General features: G+C 36.4%; 1 protein-coding gene across 4 annotated transcripts in view; it reads right to left on the bottom strand.

Moving 5' to 3' along the window:
- The window catches only part of slc8a3 (solute carrier family 8 member 3), a 58,211-nt gene that overhangs the window by 18,219 nt on the left and 22,062 nt on the right, over nucleotides 1-17,930 (bottom strand). For all 4 annotated transcript variants that reach the window (XM_065296365.2, XM_065296366.1, XM_065296364.1 and 1 more), the window contains exon 3: nucleotides 5,073-5,179. In XM_065296365.2, the coding sequence (XP_065152437.1) occupies nucleotides 5,073-5,179 (107 nt within the window). The remainder of the gene's footprint in view (nucleotides 1-5,072; nucleotides 5,180-17,930) is intronic.

The following is a 17,930-nucleotide window of genomic DNA, read 5'->3' as shown; positions in this document are numbered from 1 at the left end:
TTCTGACTTTAATCTCAGAATTCTGAGATTAAAGTCAGAATTCTGAGATTAAAGTCAGAATTCTGAGATTAAAGTCAGAATTCTGAGATTAAAGTCAGAATTCTGAGAAAAAAGTCAGAATTCAAATATTTTTTTCACCAGTGGCCCTTATCCTCTTCCGTACCAAGCTGATGATTTACACATAACTGATAAATCCGAGAGCTATGAAAGAGCAACATTTGAGCAATACAGTTTTCCTCTGGAAAACCTAATCCACACACACACACATGCGCGCACACACACACACACACACACACACACACACACACACACACACACACACACACACACACACACACACATTTGCACTTTAATAGTTTCTAATCAGTGCTGTAATTTTATATATCTGAGAATGAATGAGATGCTGACAAAGAAGTTTTGATTAAGTGTGTGTGTGTGTGTGTGCTGCAAAGAAAATATCGAGCCATAATGAGAAGCTGGATTTGTAAATAAGAAGCCTATAATTTATGCTTGAACGTTTCTGGGAGTAGGGCGGAGGGGCCTGATGCAGATTATTAACCTGTAATTTGTGCAGCATCACCAGCTCCAGGCAACTAGTCTTTATGATAACACACATACAAGATGTGACACATGCAGAAAGGAACTAATTTAATCTCAGCAACATTATTGTCACATTTTCTTTCACCGTTCTATCCTGGCAGCTCCAGATTCAACAGCTCAATATAAATCTATTGCACTTCGGCAAAAGCAACAGTGCTGATGGTGCCCTGGCAACGGTTACCAGACTGCTCTCCTCTTATTGCGCCCTGCATGAGGTAATGGAATTGTGGGATGCAGGTGTCGAGATTTTAACACAAAACGTCCTTGTCATTGGCTCATTCTCAGTTGATTACCTTCATACGCACAAGAAAACCCTTCGCAATAACAGCAAACACAATCTTACATGTGAGACAGTGATCTCTCTCTAACACACACACACAGGTCAAATTTTAGTGAGCTGATAAATATAAACTGCAAATAAATATATTGGATATAACAAGATTGAGCGCTCCTATTACTTTGAATAGGGGACAATGCAATGCTCAACATGTTATGGTGATAGAAGTCCCGCCTTCTAGTTAAAGTAAAACACCACCGTTTTTCAATATTTCCATTATGAGCGGTATGCGCGCTCACGCAGGTCATGTGACAACTAACCAACGGTCGCATTTCCGAACGGTCGAAAGTGTTGCAAACTAAGTGCTCCTCCGCCATACAATATAGTTCTCATTTTTATCCAATTAAAAAAATCGACATGTTTTATTTTATGTCACCATACTTACTCGTGTAAATACTCATTTAACGGTTTTTAAATAGGGAAAACATGGAAGTGTTTGGTGGCTTCTGAATTCATCCCTGTTTGGATCCTAAGGAATGAATGGGGCTAGGCTAAATGCTAACACATTCACGAGGCGCTGCACAAAGATTAAGTGCATGCATTGCAAAAAGATCGATATGTATTCATTTGTCTAAGTTTAGGTAAGAACTTAGTAAAATATTGAAAAACGGTGTTGTTTTCCTTTAAAAGAACCAATCATAAATTGATAAAGACCGACAATTCTCTGTATAGAGTTGTAAGAGGCGCTTGCAAACTTGTGCACATGCGCAGTAGCTAAAATAACCTTGATAAAGATACGTTTTAGTGCAATTTGATCTTCTGAAACAAAAGTTATGGTACAGCTTATGTCAGGTTTAATTGTTAGTCAGAAATATGTTGTTTTATGGTGATTTTAGTGATTCAAGAAGATAAGACTTTAGTCTTGCATCACTAAAATAACTGGCCGGAGGCATTGCAAACACGGCCGCCCTGTGATGTGACTTGGTCTTGGCTAGAAGGGATACAGCTACGGCCAAAATCTTGCGAGATGTTGGGTTTAGGGTTAAGTTTGGGGGTAGGATTAAGATGGGAACGGCGGTTTTGGGCTAGATTCGATACACCTACGGACTAAATCCCGTAAAATGTTAGGTTTGGAGCGCTGATCCGGCAAGATTTCAGCAGTTGCTGTATCCCTTTTAGCCACAACCGCCTAATTTTCTTAAAGGGACTTTGCTTTAGTAGAATTCATCCAGTCATCTGATCTCTCTATGCACCTGTCTCACTTCTCTCTTACCTGTATCGTCTATCTGTCCCCTTCTGTCTTAAACATCTCCTTACTACCCATCTCTCTCTTTAAGTGTCCCACCTATATACTTAGTGGATAAGATAGCTCCATGTAAAAGACAGCATCTCCCTATTTAGATGCATAAAGTGTAAAACGTTGCTTTAGATCCTACGACTGCTTTGACATATTCTGCAGCGACAGCACAACATCAGCAGTTTTAAAGTCGTGTTCTGATGCATCTGAAGTGATGTATCTCCTATTACAGGCTTGGTTTCAAAAACACCTACAACACATCTAACACCATGTTTTATCTGTCTGAAGGGATGTTGCTGCTCTTTGGTGATGTTTAGATCCTAACTGTGTGCGTGTTGACAGATTAATCACTGTTTAAAGTTTTAAAATGTCTGTTTGTTCTTTGTCTGAATATGGTTGTCATCAATTTATACTGTACACGTAAACAAGAGGACGCAACATCCTTCACACAGAAGACAATCCTCAAATGCATTGCAATAAGCTCGTAGAAGCTCTCATTGAAAAGATGATACGAAAAGGCAGCCAACGCTAGAGAAATGTTGATTATTAAAATGCATATTTGATTTAGTAATGAAAAACATGATTAAAAATTCTTAGACCAATAAATATCTATATGGTCATCATTATACAAAAAAATACATCTAACGGAGGCATGGCAAGACTTTTGCACAGTACTGTATGTGTGCTATGTACATTTATGCATATATTCCTATTCATTTAGCATCGCCTATCCTAAATTTAATTGTAAGTCTTGTGTGTTTCGCTTGCAAACAGCTATTTGTAAAACACCAGCTATTTGTAAAGCACTACAACTGAGTCATACCAGAAGATGCATTATAGGCAGCTGGCTATGGAGGCAGTAGGTAGTCTACTACTACACTTTGAACAGAGCTAACATGTTGTTTCTTGGGCTTAGGTAAGTTCGTAAATAAATAGCTTGTTGAATGGTGTCCAAGCGAGATGGGAAGGCAAACAGAGAGGACCAGCTGTTCTTCATCTCTCATTCTTTCTGAAGGGTACAATACTAGGACAAGGACACATGCGTACATGCAAACACACACACACACTTTCCCGCAGCGCTGTGGTGTGGGTGTCTGTAACATTGACCTCATCTGCTTGATTTATGAAGGGATATTGAAAGACACACTTAACTGTCTGGGGCTACTTTGTGTTTGTATTCAATTGTCTCACTCTTTAAGAACCTGCCAGGCGTTTAAGGTTGTTTAAATGAGTCAGGGATAAAGCAACACACTTCCTAAACCATAGGAATAGCTGTGCAAAACTGCAAGACAACAACTGGAATGTTGCCATTTATAAAGCATTAAGAAAACGTCACCTTTGCACATGTGAGTCAAAGTTGAGTCAAATTTAGAGCTGTGCCCTTTGGGTCTTTGTTGGATTTATGTGGAAAAAGTCAAAGTCACTTTAAGGCAAATCGGTTCATTCAGCAGCCATCTTGGTCACGCCCCTGTTGCAACTGTTTTCTAATTAAACCACTTGTTAAGTCCAACATCACACGTGAAGAAAATGGTAACCAGTTAATACCGTTATTTTTTCAATCTTCGACAATATTTCTATGCAATACTCGGTGAAGTTCACACCAGCTTGCCACCAGCAAGTAGCCGACTCAAGCCCAAGTCTCTAATGCTCAGTAATAAGAGGTAAATATTGTAGGCTACCAAGTATTTCAAGATGTTTTTTTTTTAATACCAATTAGTGATGTAATGGATCGCAGTTGATCGTGATCTGTATAGATCATGACCAATGGTTCAGCTCGCTTGCGATTCGCAGATTAATACGCAAATTTAAATAGGGTGAAAGTTGATCATTTGCACGTGTTTCAAAGGCTTGCAAATGTAAACACTTAAGTGATTTTAAACAACTTAACCACAAAAAGGCGCTTAAGTAAGCAATTTTCTGTACGCAATCAAACGTGATTATCCCTATGCTCTTCAAAGATCAGAACTCTTGGTGTACTGTATAAACTTGAGAGAGAGTTGCGCTAAAATTATGTAGACTAATAATTTAAGTTTAATGTCCTAATGATCAGCCTACTTATTTGTATGTCCCACAGCTGACATGGAACGTTATTAACCGGTTCAGGAACGTTAATTTTAGGGTTGAACTGAAAACCGGAAACGTTAAAATACTGTTTCTGATCGGAACGAACCAATTGGGGAAAAATATCTGGTTCAAAGCCCTGAGGAAAACGTCATTTCCAAATCCCAACGCAAAAGTGAACAGTAGTTATGACAGAAACTGTGAATATTTACTGATTTATTGAGGATGTTTTCTACTGGTAACACCTACGAATTGTGATCAGAATCTAAATAAAGATCGACTTACGTGTTGTGACGTATTTCTAAGTGAAACAGAATATCACATGGGTGGGCGTGGCTTTTGTTTTCCACTGTGATTGAATATAGAAAAGTAGGCGTTTCATTCAGAAATGGAACTGGCATCAGACTGACAGTTGTAGGGGGCGGAGTCAATGATGCTCCCGCCCAAGCCGCCTAGCTGACGTCATCAGAGAATCATTGGAAGTACATTTTCAGATTTTGATAAAATTTTATGAGGGAATGAATATTTAAAAAAAAATGAATTACATGGATAAATTGTTTGTAATAAACACTGCAATATTAAATAAAAAATAGGAATTGTCAGTTTTGATTTAATTAAGACTTTAAAGTCAATTTGCGTGTGAATGTACTATATAGTAAATCCCAAATCCTGCAAGACACTCACTGCTAACCATGAAAACCAATGAAAAACAATGACCACAAAGCATAAACAAAACTAAAAGTGTTGGTGACATGACATAATATGAACCACTGGAAAATGGATGAAATTAACAGAAAAGAAAGCCAATGGTGTGCGAGTATAATGCGTGTTTTTTACCTTTCTGAAGGCTCATATCCACCATGCGAGGTTCTGCCAGCTCCAGGTAGAAGTTTTTGTTTTTTTCATATTCCTCATCATCAATAATCTTGACCTGTATGGTTTTACTGAAAAGAAAGAGAGAGGGTGTTAGAGGTGAAGGGTCATAAAGCTGTCCTGAGTTCATAGGTCCTGCAAACACCCTATGTTTTCTTTTACAGATTTATTAGTTGAGTTGTCACGAACAATCAATCAGATGGTGACAGAAGAGCTGTCTACAAAGTAAAACCATGGTGAAAGGGTTCTGTATATGGGTCAATGACGTGACGTTAATTATTTTTGTGTGTATTGATAAATTAAATATAAAAGGGTTAAAATTTCAAAATAAATTTGCAGATTTCTAGTATAAAAATTTCTTTTTTGAAGACCTAAAGTCTAAAATTTCTGGCTTTATTTCATTTTGAAAGAATATTTGGGGGATAATTGGAAAAAATGTCAATGTGGTGTAACCGGTCTGTGTCAATTGGTGTAACTAGTGTTTTTTAAAATTAAAATATAAATATACTCATAGAAAAATGTGGAATAAAATATAATCACCTAGTTTAGTGTAATATGATTTTTGTACATACATTTTTACATCATTTATCACATACATTACAGATTACATACAATTTTACAAGATTTTGTAGTAAACAGAGCTGTTTTCAGCATATGTCAGGACAAATATTAAACAGATTAAAATTTACATTTAGAAATAACTAATAAAATTATATTTTAAAATGTTTTTTTTTAAGATTATGGTTACATGCCATCAAGGTGGATAAAATATTTAATATTTCTCATTCTTTGGGGCAATTGGCGGTTACACCATTTGACATTTTCATGTCCATTTAGTCTTAACTTTCATAAAAATGGTGCAAATAATTTTTTTTATTGCATAAAATTAACATAAATACACTGTGTATTGAAATAAACCTGATGCATGCTTTTAAAACAAAATATGAATTTCTCATCTTGCCAAACCGTTTTTGTCACTGACCCACAACCAAGCCAATCACCTTAGCCGTAAATGACATGTGACTAATTACAGTCACTAATTAATTCCTTAATTGCCTGAGCTGTTATGTCAAAAATAATAGACTATCTATCTATCTATCTATCTATCTATCTATCTATCTATCTATCTATCTATCTATCTATCTATCTATCTATCTATCTATCTATCTACAGTATCTATCTACAGTATCTATCTACAGTATCTATCTACAGTATCTATCTATCTATCTATCTATCTATCTATCTATCTATCTATCTATCTATCTATCTATCTATCTATCTATCTATCTATCTATCTACAGTATCTATCTACCTATCTACAGTATCTATCTACAGTATCTATCTACAGTATCTATCTACAGTATCTATCTATCTATCTATCTATCTACAGTATCTATCTACAGTATCTATCTACAGTATCTATCTACAGTATCTATCTATCTATCTATCTATCTATCTATCTATCTACAGTATCTATCTACAGTATCTATCTACAGTATCTATCTACAGTATCTATCTATCTATCTATCTATCTATCTATCTATCTATCTATCTATCTATCTATCTATCTATCTATCTATCTATCTATCTATCTATCTATCTATCTATCTATCTATCTATCTATCTATCTACAGTATCTATCTATCGTATCTATCTACAGTATCTATCTACAGTATCTATCTATCTATCTATCTATCTATCTATCTATCTATCTATCTATCTATCTATCTATCTATCTATCTATCTATCTATCTATCTATCTGTCTATCTGTCTATCTACAGTATATATCTATCTATCTACAGTATCTATCTACAGTATCTATCTACAGTAAGTATCTATCTATCTATCTATCTATCTATCTATCTATCTATCTATCTATCTATCTATCTATCTATCTATCTATCTATCTATCTATCTATCTATCTATCTATCTATCTATCTATCTATCTGTCTATCTGTCTATCTACAGTATCTATCTACAGTATCTATCTACAGTAAGTATCTATCTATCTATCTATCTATCTATCTATCTATCTATCTATCTATCTATCTACAGTATCTATCTATCTATCTACAGTATCTATCTATCTATCTACAGTGTCTATCTATATATCTACAGTGTCTATCTATCTATCTATCTACAGTATATATCTATAGATCTATCTACAGTATCTATCTATCTACAGTATCTATCTATCTATCTACAGTGTCTATCTATCTATCTACAGTATCTATCTATCTATCTATCATACACAGCGACTTTTGAATGACTGTCAATGAATGATCATCATCTTCACCCCTTGAATGTGTTTCGGGTAAACTCAACTTTGGACCCTGTGGACTGTGTGAAACCGCTCCTTTCCTTACATGACCATTCGCTACTTAACACTTCTGATCAGCAACATCCGTCTCTCTATCATTCACTCTGTCACTCTTTCAATGTTTTCAGCATGTGTGTATGTATTTATAACTCGGCATGTGATGGATGTTGACCTGGTTTTCTCTGTGACTGTAAGTAACACCTGTTTCATGTGTGTTTCAATGAGAGTATCTCAGTGTGTGTGATCCATATGGATCAGTTGCTCAGTACAGCTGTCCTCAGACTCACACATCCCCTCTAGTCTCTTCAATTTGTCTTTCAGTCAGACATACTCATTTTCTTATTCTGTTCTTCTCTGCCCTGTTTCTCCTCTATTAGTGGACACATTATACCCAAATGTCCTCTCTATCCTTACTCACTCACTTACTCACTGAAAATCATACACACACACACAGAGGCAGATTTGATGCACTATATTAGTGAGGATATCTCATAGTCTTCCACAGGTTTTCATACGAGGCTAACATTTGCTATCCCCTCTCACTACACCTCACACAAACATTTTAACATTATTCACTTTAAGGTCCATACTTGCCGATAACCGGTTAATCAACAGTTTTTAAAGGATTATTAATCCACTTTCATAAAAAATCCCAATAATTGCGTCAGATGTTTTTTGAAGAAAACATTCCAGGATTTTTCGTCATATAGTGGGCTTTAGTGGCCCTCAACAGTTTACATTTTTGCAAGTTTCAACGCAGCTTTAAAGGGCTCTAAATCATCACAACCGAGACATAAGGGTCTTATCTAGCAAAACGATCTTTATTTTCTCCAAAAATAATAAAAAATATATACTTTTACACCACAACTTCTCGTCTTGAACTAGCTGTGTGATGCGCCACATGTAATCACGTCGAAAGGTCACACGTTGCATATATGAAACGCACTCTTGTGGACCATTTTAAACAATAATCTGACACAAAGACATTAATTAGTATTATTTCACATACAACAATGTAACGGTCCTCTTTCCCCACACTTGTAAACACTGGAGCGGTAGTTTCGCAAACGTCATGCATGGTTCTCTTAGCATAGAAATTCTTGCAACTTTTTTGTCATTTAATCTAAATAGATAATAGTTACAATAATGGTACACTGTAAATAAAGGCAGTGTGCGAAATAAGACAAAAGGAATGGGACATGGCTGCATGTTTAGTGAGTGACCTGATGTACTAGTTACCAATCTCAGACTCTTTGGGCCCTATCATACACCCAGCGCAACGCACGACGCAAGTATCTTTTGCTAGTTTCAACTCAGCGCAATTATCTGTTTTAACGTTTAGCGCCATGTTGTTTAAATAGCAAATACATTTGCGCCCAATTTTGCGCCCAATTTTGCTTTATAAGATTTCTCAGTCTTGCACCTTCCTTCATCACAGCATAATAACACTCCAAAAAAAGGTAGCACTTTATTTTACAGTATGTGTACTTACCTTTTACATATATGGTAAATATGTTGTACTCACAGACAAAAGTGTGGTACTTACTTTTGTGTATCTACATGTTAATTAAATTGTATCATTACTGTACTTACCCGTGTTACATACTTGGTAGTTATTATGTAACTTTAGATAAGTACAGGGTAATACCAGATACATACTATCTGTATAGTATAGGTATACTGTAACTAAAAAGAAACAATACTGTACTTACAAATGAATGTACAACATAGTATTTACATAATAACGACCAAGAATGTACCACTTGTAAGTACAGTAACAATACACATTAATTACCATGTAGATACTCAAAAGTAAGTACCACACATTTGTCTATTATGACAACATATTAGCCATATATGTACAAGGTAAGTACACGTACTGTAAAATAAAGTGCTACCAAAAAGACATTACACCGCCAATGTATTCCCTGTGTCCAACAGGTTCCTCCCACTTAAAAAACACACCTGCTGAGAAACCTGTTGAAGTGGCAATCTGATTTGCTATTTTAAGACTCGCCAACAGCACACAGTCAACTGAGAACTGCACAGCAAACAACATCAATTCAAACTCAGCCGTGTCTGTCATCAATGCAGATATCTGAGGTTTGTTATTTCCATCAACTTGAACAAAGGTCTAATTTTTAAGACAAATATAAAGACTGCCCAAAAACAAGCTCCCCAGCTGTCACTGGGGCAGCAGTACCCTTTCAAAAAGTACACCTTTGCACCTAAAGAGTTCATATTAGTACCAAATTTATTATACATATCTATACCTAAATGGCACATAGGAATTTTTAAAAGGTACTGCACCGGTGACAGCTTTGGGACCATTTTTGGAAAAAAATTCTGACAGCGTATCAATGGATCTTCACATCTGACTAACAGTGTCATCTACTCATAGAAGACATTGTTTACATTGGATGACACAGCAATGACTTATGTTAGCATACTGCCAAAAGACATAAGAGTGTTGCTAAAATAGTGGAAGTGAATATTGAGTATTTTGCATCAGATATTGTACAGACAGCAAGTGTGATACTGTAAGCACTACTAGAAGATAGGGTACAAGAAAGACATAAAAAGGGGAGTAAATAAAGAGATGAGTGAAAAACAAAAGAAATGTAGGGGAGCGTGGGGCAAAAACTAACGTGGGGTTAGTTGTAACACGGACTGTTTACATTGTTTCACAAGGTTGAGCATTTAGTTTTCCCGGTATTTTTTCACGCCGCCAAAAGACAATCTCCCGCAAATTAATGTAAATGTGTAATGTTTTTCCAGAGAGTTATTGATGAACGAGTGTTTTGGTGGCATGTAAGTAAATTTTTTCATCATAGTTTTTTTTTTCGGTTTCTAAGTTGGGTGTGTAAGATATCAAATCCAATGTTATGTCATATTAATCAGTGTCTTGTTGACTAAAACATAGCACCATTTTGAAATATGTCTCCAGCTCTTAGCAACTTTTTTGGTGGGCCTGAAAATGTTTTCACCAAGCGTGGTTAAGTGTAACGCTGTGTTACAACTAACCCCTCAGCACTTACGATATGAAAACCGCTAATGTTAGCGCAATTCTTGCCATTGTTTTAAATGATTGCTGGCTGCCAACAAAATAAATGTGCCTGTCTTATCAAAAATCGTGTGTCAAATGTATTTTTTTTCATATATTTAATATTGATTGAATAAGGTCACGTCAAAGATTAAAATCATAATGAAATGAATGGCTAAAATCAGACTTTGATGCTTATTATCTCAGAATTAGATTTTGAAACTGTAGTATGGTTATTACAGACTGGGTCACATATAAAAAATGTTTTGTCATAATTGTGCTGCCTTTTCTCACATATTTAGACATTTGTATCCATTTATAATTGAACTATTGTTAGAAAAGGGCTGGATGAATGAATACAGTGTGGATACCTGTCTATTATAGACAGATTTATAAACAATATCCACTTCAAGTATATAGACAAAATAGTATTGAAATATTTGCCTGCAAACTTAATTTTGAGCAAGTGTTACAACTAACCCCCTGCCTGTAACAATTAACCCCACCTATTGGGTAAGTTGTAATGTTTGCACTTCTGTCCCGTTTGGTGTAATTGTCCAAGAATGATAAGTAATAGAAACAAACTTCAAATGTGTATTTGAAGCAGAGATGTGTGTGTTGATGTGTAAAAATATAATTTATCAAACTCAAATATTTTTTGAACGATTGAGCCAAAACCAAAAGCTCTCCCCGATACTTCCACCTAGTATACATACTAGTATCTAACATTGTTTGCTATAGCTTCAAGTTAATTGGTCCACTAAAAATGAAAGGTCAAGCTGGGCACTTATCATTGTGGGATACAGTATTCAAACATATTGCGAAACATACAAGCAAGGTGGGGTATTCCATGCCTATAGAAAACTCATATACCATTTACGCTACACTGCATCCCATTTTAAAAATAGTAAGTAGTACGGCATTCCAAACATAGCCATCGATTCACAGTCATGTGGTCAACTGTAAGAAAGCATGTGGGTGTGCATGTACAAATAAGGTGATAAGGTTTTCTGTGTGTGTATTAGTTGCAAGATGTTCTGTGTGTATTAGTTGTGCGACTGCATCGTTATTTTTTCGTTTATATTTAGTGATTTAAAGCCGCAGGCACAGAGACACTAAAAACATGCAACTAAGAAAACCTCATCTCATCTGCCTACAGCACATACACAGACCTAAATGAAGAATGAGGAGGAAACGAAGGAGAGAGATAGAAACAGAGAGAGAGAGGGTTTGTGTTCTCCCCAGTGTCACCCTGATTATATAAGAGACACGTGCTAAAAATAAACCCTGCAGTGAAAAGTGTGTGTTGGCGTGAGTATATGTGTGTGTGTGTGTGTGTGTGTTTGTGTCAGCGCATGCATGTCTGCACTGATGGGCAAATACACACACAATCAGAGATACACGTTACAGACTAATTTGACTCAACAAAAACACACACCATGCATGCACATGCCTGCGAGCTCATGTTCTCTGCGGTTGCCAAGGAGACAAAGCATCCTTTAGCTGAAAAGGAGCAAAGCCCTGGCTGCTTGCACATACATTCCAGCCTTATCAGATACTTTATTCGGTTTTCCTCTACACATAGAGTGCCCAATAATAAGAATGTGCAGGTGCGTCCACACAAGATAATTTAGTCTTGTTAACATTGTTTCCTGGAGCTAACCTCAGGCAACAGTCCACTGGTGGCTATTAACAACAGACCGGAACCTTGGTGTTGGTTGCATGTATAACATGCTTAGCTTGCTGGTAGTGTGATGCTGTGGCTCTTGTCTGTGAGACATTGATGGGGCTGTGTCTGTATTGAACCGAGAGACCGCACTATTACCCTCTGATTAACCTGAATCCCACAGGCCAACATCACCATGGGAACTGCTCATGAGATGGTGGGGGTGATACTTGACAAATGTCCAGCTATGATAGTATAAGTGCTTAGGGCTAGCGGGTATACTCAATATTCACAATATACTGTAGTCGTATACTTACATTAAATGAATGAATGAATGAAATATTTTTGTGCATTAACAATAAATTTGTATGTGGATCAGCCTGCATCAATACATTATTTAAAATAAAACAATAGTTACATATTACACACATCTGTGACCCTGTCTGTAAAATTAGAAGCTTAGGAGCATAAAAATTGATTTCAATTTACTTTGGTTGTATTGGTAATTTATATCTTATACTGCTATTTTTATCCAGTAAATACGTGACCCAGTCTGTGAAAACCCAAGTCTTTGAAGTCTTTTTTTGTGATTTACTCGTATCTACATAAAATCATCCATAATGTGAAAAACATTCTGTGTATATATAGTTAATATTGACTGAGTATTTATAGATGAAGAGTTTGGTTCCAAAACGCGATAAACTGCATTTTTTTTAACTGTTACCGCCAAAATCAGCATTGTATCTGATCAGTATTAAAACGTAAATCCTTCATTTTACGCAAAATCTGATATCCGTTGTGTTATACTGTCATCTTTTCTCCATTTTTTCCAAACCAAGACAAACAAACGCTAGTCTTCATTCTCTGCAGAATGCAATAAGTCTGCTTAACCAATCACATTGCACAATTCCACGCATTGTAAACAATAAGGGCGGCGCTTTGAATACAGATTTCAAGTTTTCCTCATCTACTTTATACTTCGTGATCAACAAACAAACAAAAACAAAATAGTTATTTTGAAGGCGTTGATAAACCTGTGGTGGGGAAGAAGCGTAAGCCATCAAAATTGAATAATTTACATGATAGGCACTCGTGCGAAGGAAATGTATGTATGTGTCATGCTAACACATTGACCCCAGGGGATCTTATGAAAAACTTTCCATTATTTTACACGAAGTCAAGGAAAATCGAGCAGGACCAAAACATTTTACAGCTGATCGCTGTCAAAAAAGTTCAGCGACGACGTCCCAAGGATGACAGCAGCAATGACAGTGTTCTTAATATGACAAAGTAAGTGTTTTGATTAATGCCATTAATGTTTATTTTTTTAATCAGTGTATACCACCAGTCAACTAAATTAATATTTAAAAGATGAATGCACATTTATAGATTGATTCAATAGATTTAAATAATTAATATAAAGCAAAACTGCAATGGAAACTGTTTCTATACATGTCATTTTCAGCTCACCTTATGTGCATAAAAGTCACATAATCATTCTTTAACAATGCAAAATTTCATACTATAACATCCTAGAAACACCCATACGTAGCTGCTCGCAAGTAGGCTATAAGGGGCTGTAGAATGAAAAGCTATATTTACCTAGATCAGGGGTAAGCAACATCGGTCCTGGAGAGCCGATGTCCTGCTGAGTTTAGCTCCAGCTCTAATCAAGCACACCTGAACAACTAATCAAGGTCTAAAGAGTCACCTGAAAACCACAGGTAGGTGATGTTTTATCAGGGTTGGGGCTAAAATCTCCAGGACATTGGCACTCCAGGACCGACATTGACTACCCCTGACCTAGTTGAATAATAAATGTTCTGTACATGGTAATGACATGTTGTGCGCCTCAAACACGATGGTTTCTTCCGTCTAATGTTAACCCTGCTGAAAAAACAGCATACCAGCAAGACCAGCATATGTTGTGTTTTGGTGCTGGTTTGCTAGTGAACACCAGATAAACCAGCACCAAATCAGCATTAGCACCAGCATCCCATGCTGGTCATACCACCAGCAAGACCAGCATATGTTGTGTTTTGGTGCTGGTATGCTGGTGACCACCAGCATAGACCAGCATAATTCCCATGCTGGTTTGATGCTGTTTTTTTCAGCAGGGAACCTCGTGCATGCAAAAGACCACTGGAAACAGGCCAATCTCAACATAACACCAACTGTAACATTCGCAATTCACGCTCCCAAGATTAAATTACACATTTAAATAAGTACAATGTTGTTACAATACTAAAAAGAAAATTGTGACTGCGAGATAGTGCTTTAGTTAAAGGAATAGTCTACTCATTTTCAATATTAAACTATGTTATTACCTTAACTAAGAACTGTTGATACATACCTTAGTGCGTGCACGTAAGCGCTGGCGCGCGCTGTGACACTTTGATAGCATTTAGCTTAGCCCCATTCATTCAATGGTATCAAACAGAGTTAAAGTTAGAAGTGACCAAACACATCAACGTTTTTCCTATTTAAGACGAGTAGTTATACGAGCAAGTTTGGTGGTACAAAATAAAACGTAGCGCTTTTCTAAGCGGATTTAAAAGAGGAACTATATTTTATGGCGTAATAGCACTTTTGGGAGTACTTCGACTCGCCTGAAAAGTCCGTTCTCCTTCTCCCTCTCATAATGGGAAAGGGAGGGTGTTACTGTGCTAAGTCGAAGTACTCCCATAAGTGCTATTACGCCATACAATATAGTTCCTATTTTAAATCCGCTTAGAAAAGCGCTACGTTTTATTTTGTACCACCAAACTTGCTCGTATAACTACTCTTCTTAACATAGTTTAATATTGAAAATGAGTAGACTATTCCTTTAATGCCATATGCTAGCGTTTATGCTAAAGTTCTACTATTGACGTTAGATATGTTTCGGAGGTCCATGAAAAAAAAACTAGGGATGCACCGATAGGATTTTTTGGGCCGATACCGATTTAAACAGACAACTTCTGGCCGATACCGATGCCGATATTAAACACTTGTATACAATACTATACAGTTGGTCTATTAGCTAGTTTATTTCTGCATCAAATTATTTTTACCTGAACACGGATTTGATCTAATTAACATTCAACTGACCAACATAATAAGAGAGGCACAAATTAAGCTAAAACAAATATAATAAGACAACATGACAACCTTCAAAGGTGGTTTTTGCTATTCAGCATTTTTTTTATTAACGACATTAACTAATTTTTTACATATAATGGATTTCTTTATGCAGTTAATTAATAAACAATCGGTATCGGCCTTTCTCGTGCTATTGCCGATATGCCGATGGTTTCAAATTCATCAAAAATCGGCCGATAAATATCGGCGGCCGATACATCGGTGCATCACTAAAAAAAACCTTACAAACTTACCACTCAGAAACGTCCATTAATATCCAAACAATTGATTATTTCTTAAATACCATATCTTCGTCTAATACAGGCTCAAACATAAGGTCAGTTTACATACACAAACACACATTCTAGTTTCCATGTTTTGTGGAGACATTACATAGACGTAATGGTTTTTATACTGTACAAACTGTATATTCTGTTCTCTTCCCTAACCCAAACCCTCACCGAAAACGTTCACCTACTTCCCTTCCTCCTTTAAATTAAAATAATAGTTGTGCTCAACTTTACATGGCACCGCTTAGACTGACAAGCGGATGACATCGCGTTGTGCGAGAGTGGTTCGAGAGTGCGATTTTATCATTTCGCAATAGATTTTTGCAGAAATCCATAAAGAAAACCAGGCTAATGACTGTTTCTTTACAATTACAATTCATCTGATTAAAAGTATTCCTTTAAGCCACTGTAAGAGCAAATATCAATATTGAGATATATTTTATAAGCCTGAAAAATCTGAATATTTCCCAACTCTACAATTATTACTAAAGAATTGTCTTTTAGCTCTAAAATGAGATCTTTCAATCCCAGAAAGTCATTTTATTTCACCAATAGTATAATCTGACAATTCTTCAAAGCTGCAGAGTGACTGTAACAAGGATGTACTCCGTGGAAAATCACTGTATAGTCGCACAGTGGAATCTGTTTCACGGTCAGCTGGCGCTGTAATTATTTTATTGATCGATCCCTGTCTGTAACATTATTGCCAGCCCTCAGACGAACCGTCTCAAGATTACAAAAGGAACTCTATGGGGCTTCATGTCACTTTCTCAGTGTGTTAATAACAATGGCTCGATGGTTAGAAGCTCAACTCGGTGCAACCTTCTTGCCTCGACTGTGACCCAGGATAAATCTCACAACTGTAAAAAGTATTAAGGATGGACAACCTGTAAAACTGGCTTATGGGGTTTATAAACGCATGAAAGAAGATAAACGAAATGTGTCCCTAAAATATTATTCATAAATGACTGATCATTATTCATTTTCAATTTACCTACTGACTGATCTATGCATCAACTATTTTAAAAATTGCTCATTCCAATCCAGACAGGATTCGATTCAGCGGATCTCTAAGTTCGCTGAAAAACAGTAGGTAATTTGCGCAGTAATTTTCACAGAGCACGCTTTTAACTAACTACCTCAGGGAAAATTAGATCTGTCCAAAGACAGCTAAAGAGTGAGCTGGGATCAAACTGAATTTAAACTCCTACAGATTGAATTGGCGCCTCAAGCATACACAAGCTCTCAAACAAACACAGCGTGCCACTGTACCAACTCATACTGAGACACATCACACACTCCTGACATTACACCAGAGAGTCCATCCTGAGAAAAACCACACACAAGTCTGCAACTCACACCATGTTTATTAACAGGTTTCTGTGCTTATTTGTGTTTTTACTACGGTGCCACTTTTTATAAACACTAAGGATGCTCTAACTAAATGAATGACGTTTCTGGACACAGTTTAACTACAGTATGGAGATTCAGCAAATTCATCTTACTTGGATGTGGATGTTGAAATATTTAGGCTGTTGAATGTTGATATTTTTACTGGAAAACAATACAAAATTACTGTTTATGAATCAGCCGATCTTCCTCATTTTTTCTTTTTCATCCTTCCATTTTATCTTAAAACGTCAAAATTTATTTATGTGGATCATGTATTTATCCTATTTTGCTGCTCAATCCATTATTTATACAGCTCTCCTCATCTGCTCTCTCTCTCTCGCTCTCTCTCTCTCGCTCTCTCTCTCTCTCTCTCTCTAACAAGAGTTTTTTTCATTTACTGGAGTTGCCACGTCTGTGTCGACTGTGGATGCAGTAAAACAAGAGCCAAGTTAACTCGCATTCGCACAGAAACAAACACAATCCTTCTCTTAAAGGAACACGTCGACTTTTTGGGACTTTAGCTTATTCACTGTATCCCCCAGAATTGGATAAGTCCATACAAACGCTTTTCATCTCCGTGCATCCAGTAACTCTGTCTAACGCACCCACTGCTAGCCTAGCGTAGCACAAAAACTGGAAGTAAATGGCTCCAGCTAGCATACTGGATGAACCCAAACTTTTTTCTATTAATATGTTGTGATTTTTATAGTCACAGCATTTACAAATAATTTACTATGAGACATAACCATCTTTTAACCATATACATAAGGACTGCGTATTGATTCAGATGTTCCAGATCAATTCGATTTCGATTCTTGATTTAATTTTCGGTTACAGTTCTCGGATCGATTTTTATACTCGATTCTCAATTCAATTCAACTCAATGAATATAGATTTAATACAAATACTGTATTAATAAAAAAGAACAGTGAACAGCAGTTTACAAGTGGGTAATTAATAAAAAGAAATTAAAAGCCACAACACTATCG

Source organism: Paramisgurnus dabryanus, chromosome 20 (assembly GCF_030506205.2).
Source record: "Paramisgurnus dabryanus chromosome 20, PD_genome_1.1, whole genome shotgun sequence".
NCBI lineage: Eukaryota > Metazoa > Chordata > Actinopteri > Cypriniformes > Cobitidae > Paramisgurnus > Paramisgurnus dabryanus.
Note: the sequence above shows the minus strand (reverse complement) of the source record. Positions and strands in the feature narration are given on the sequence as shown.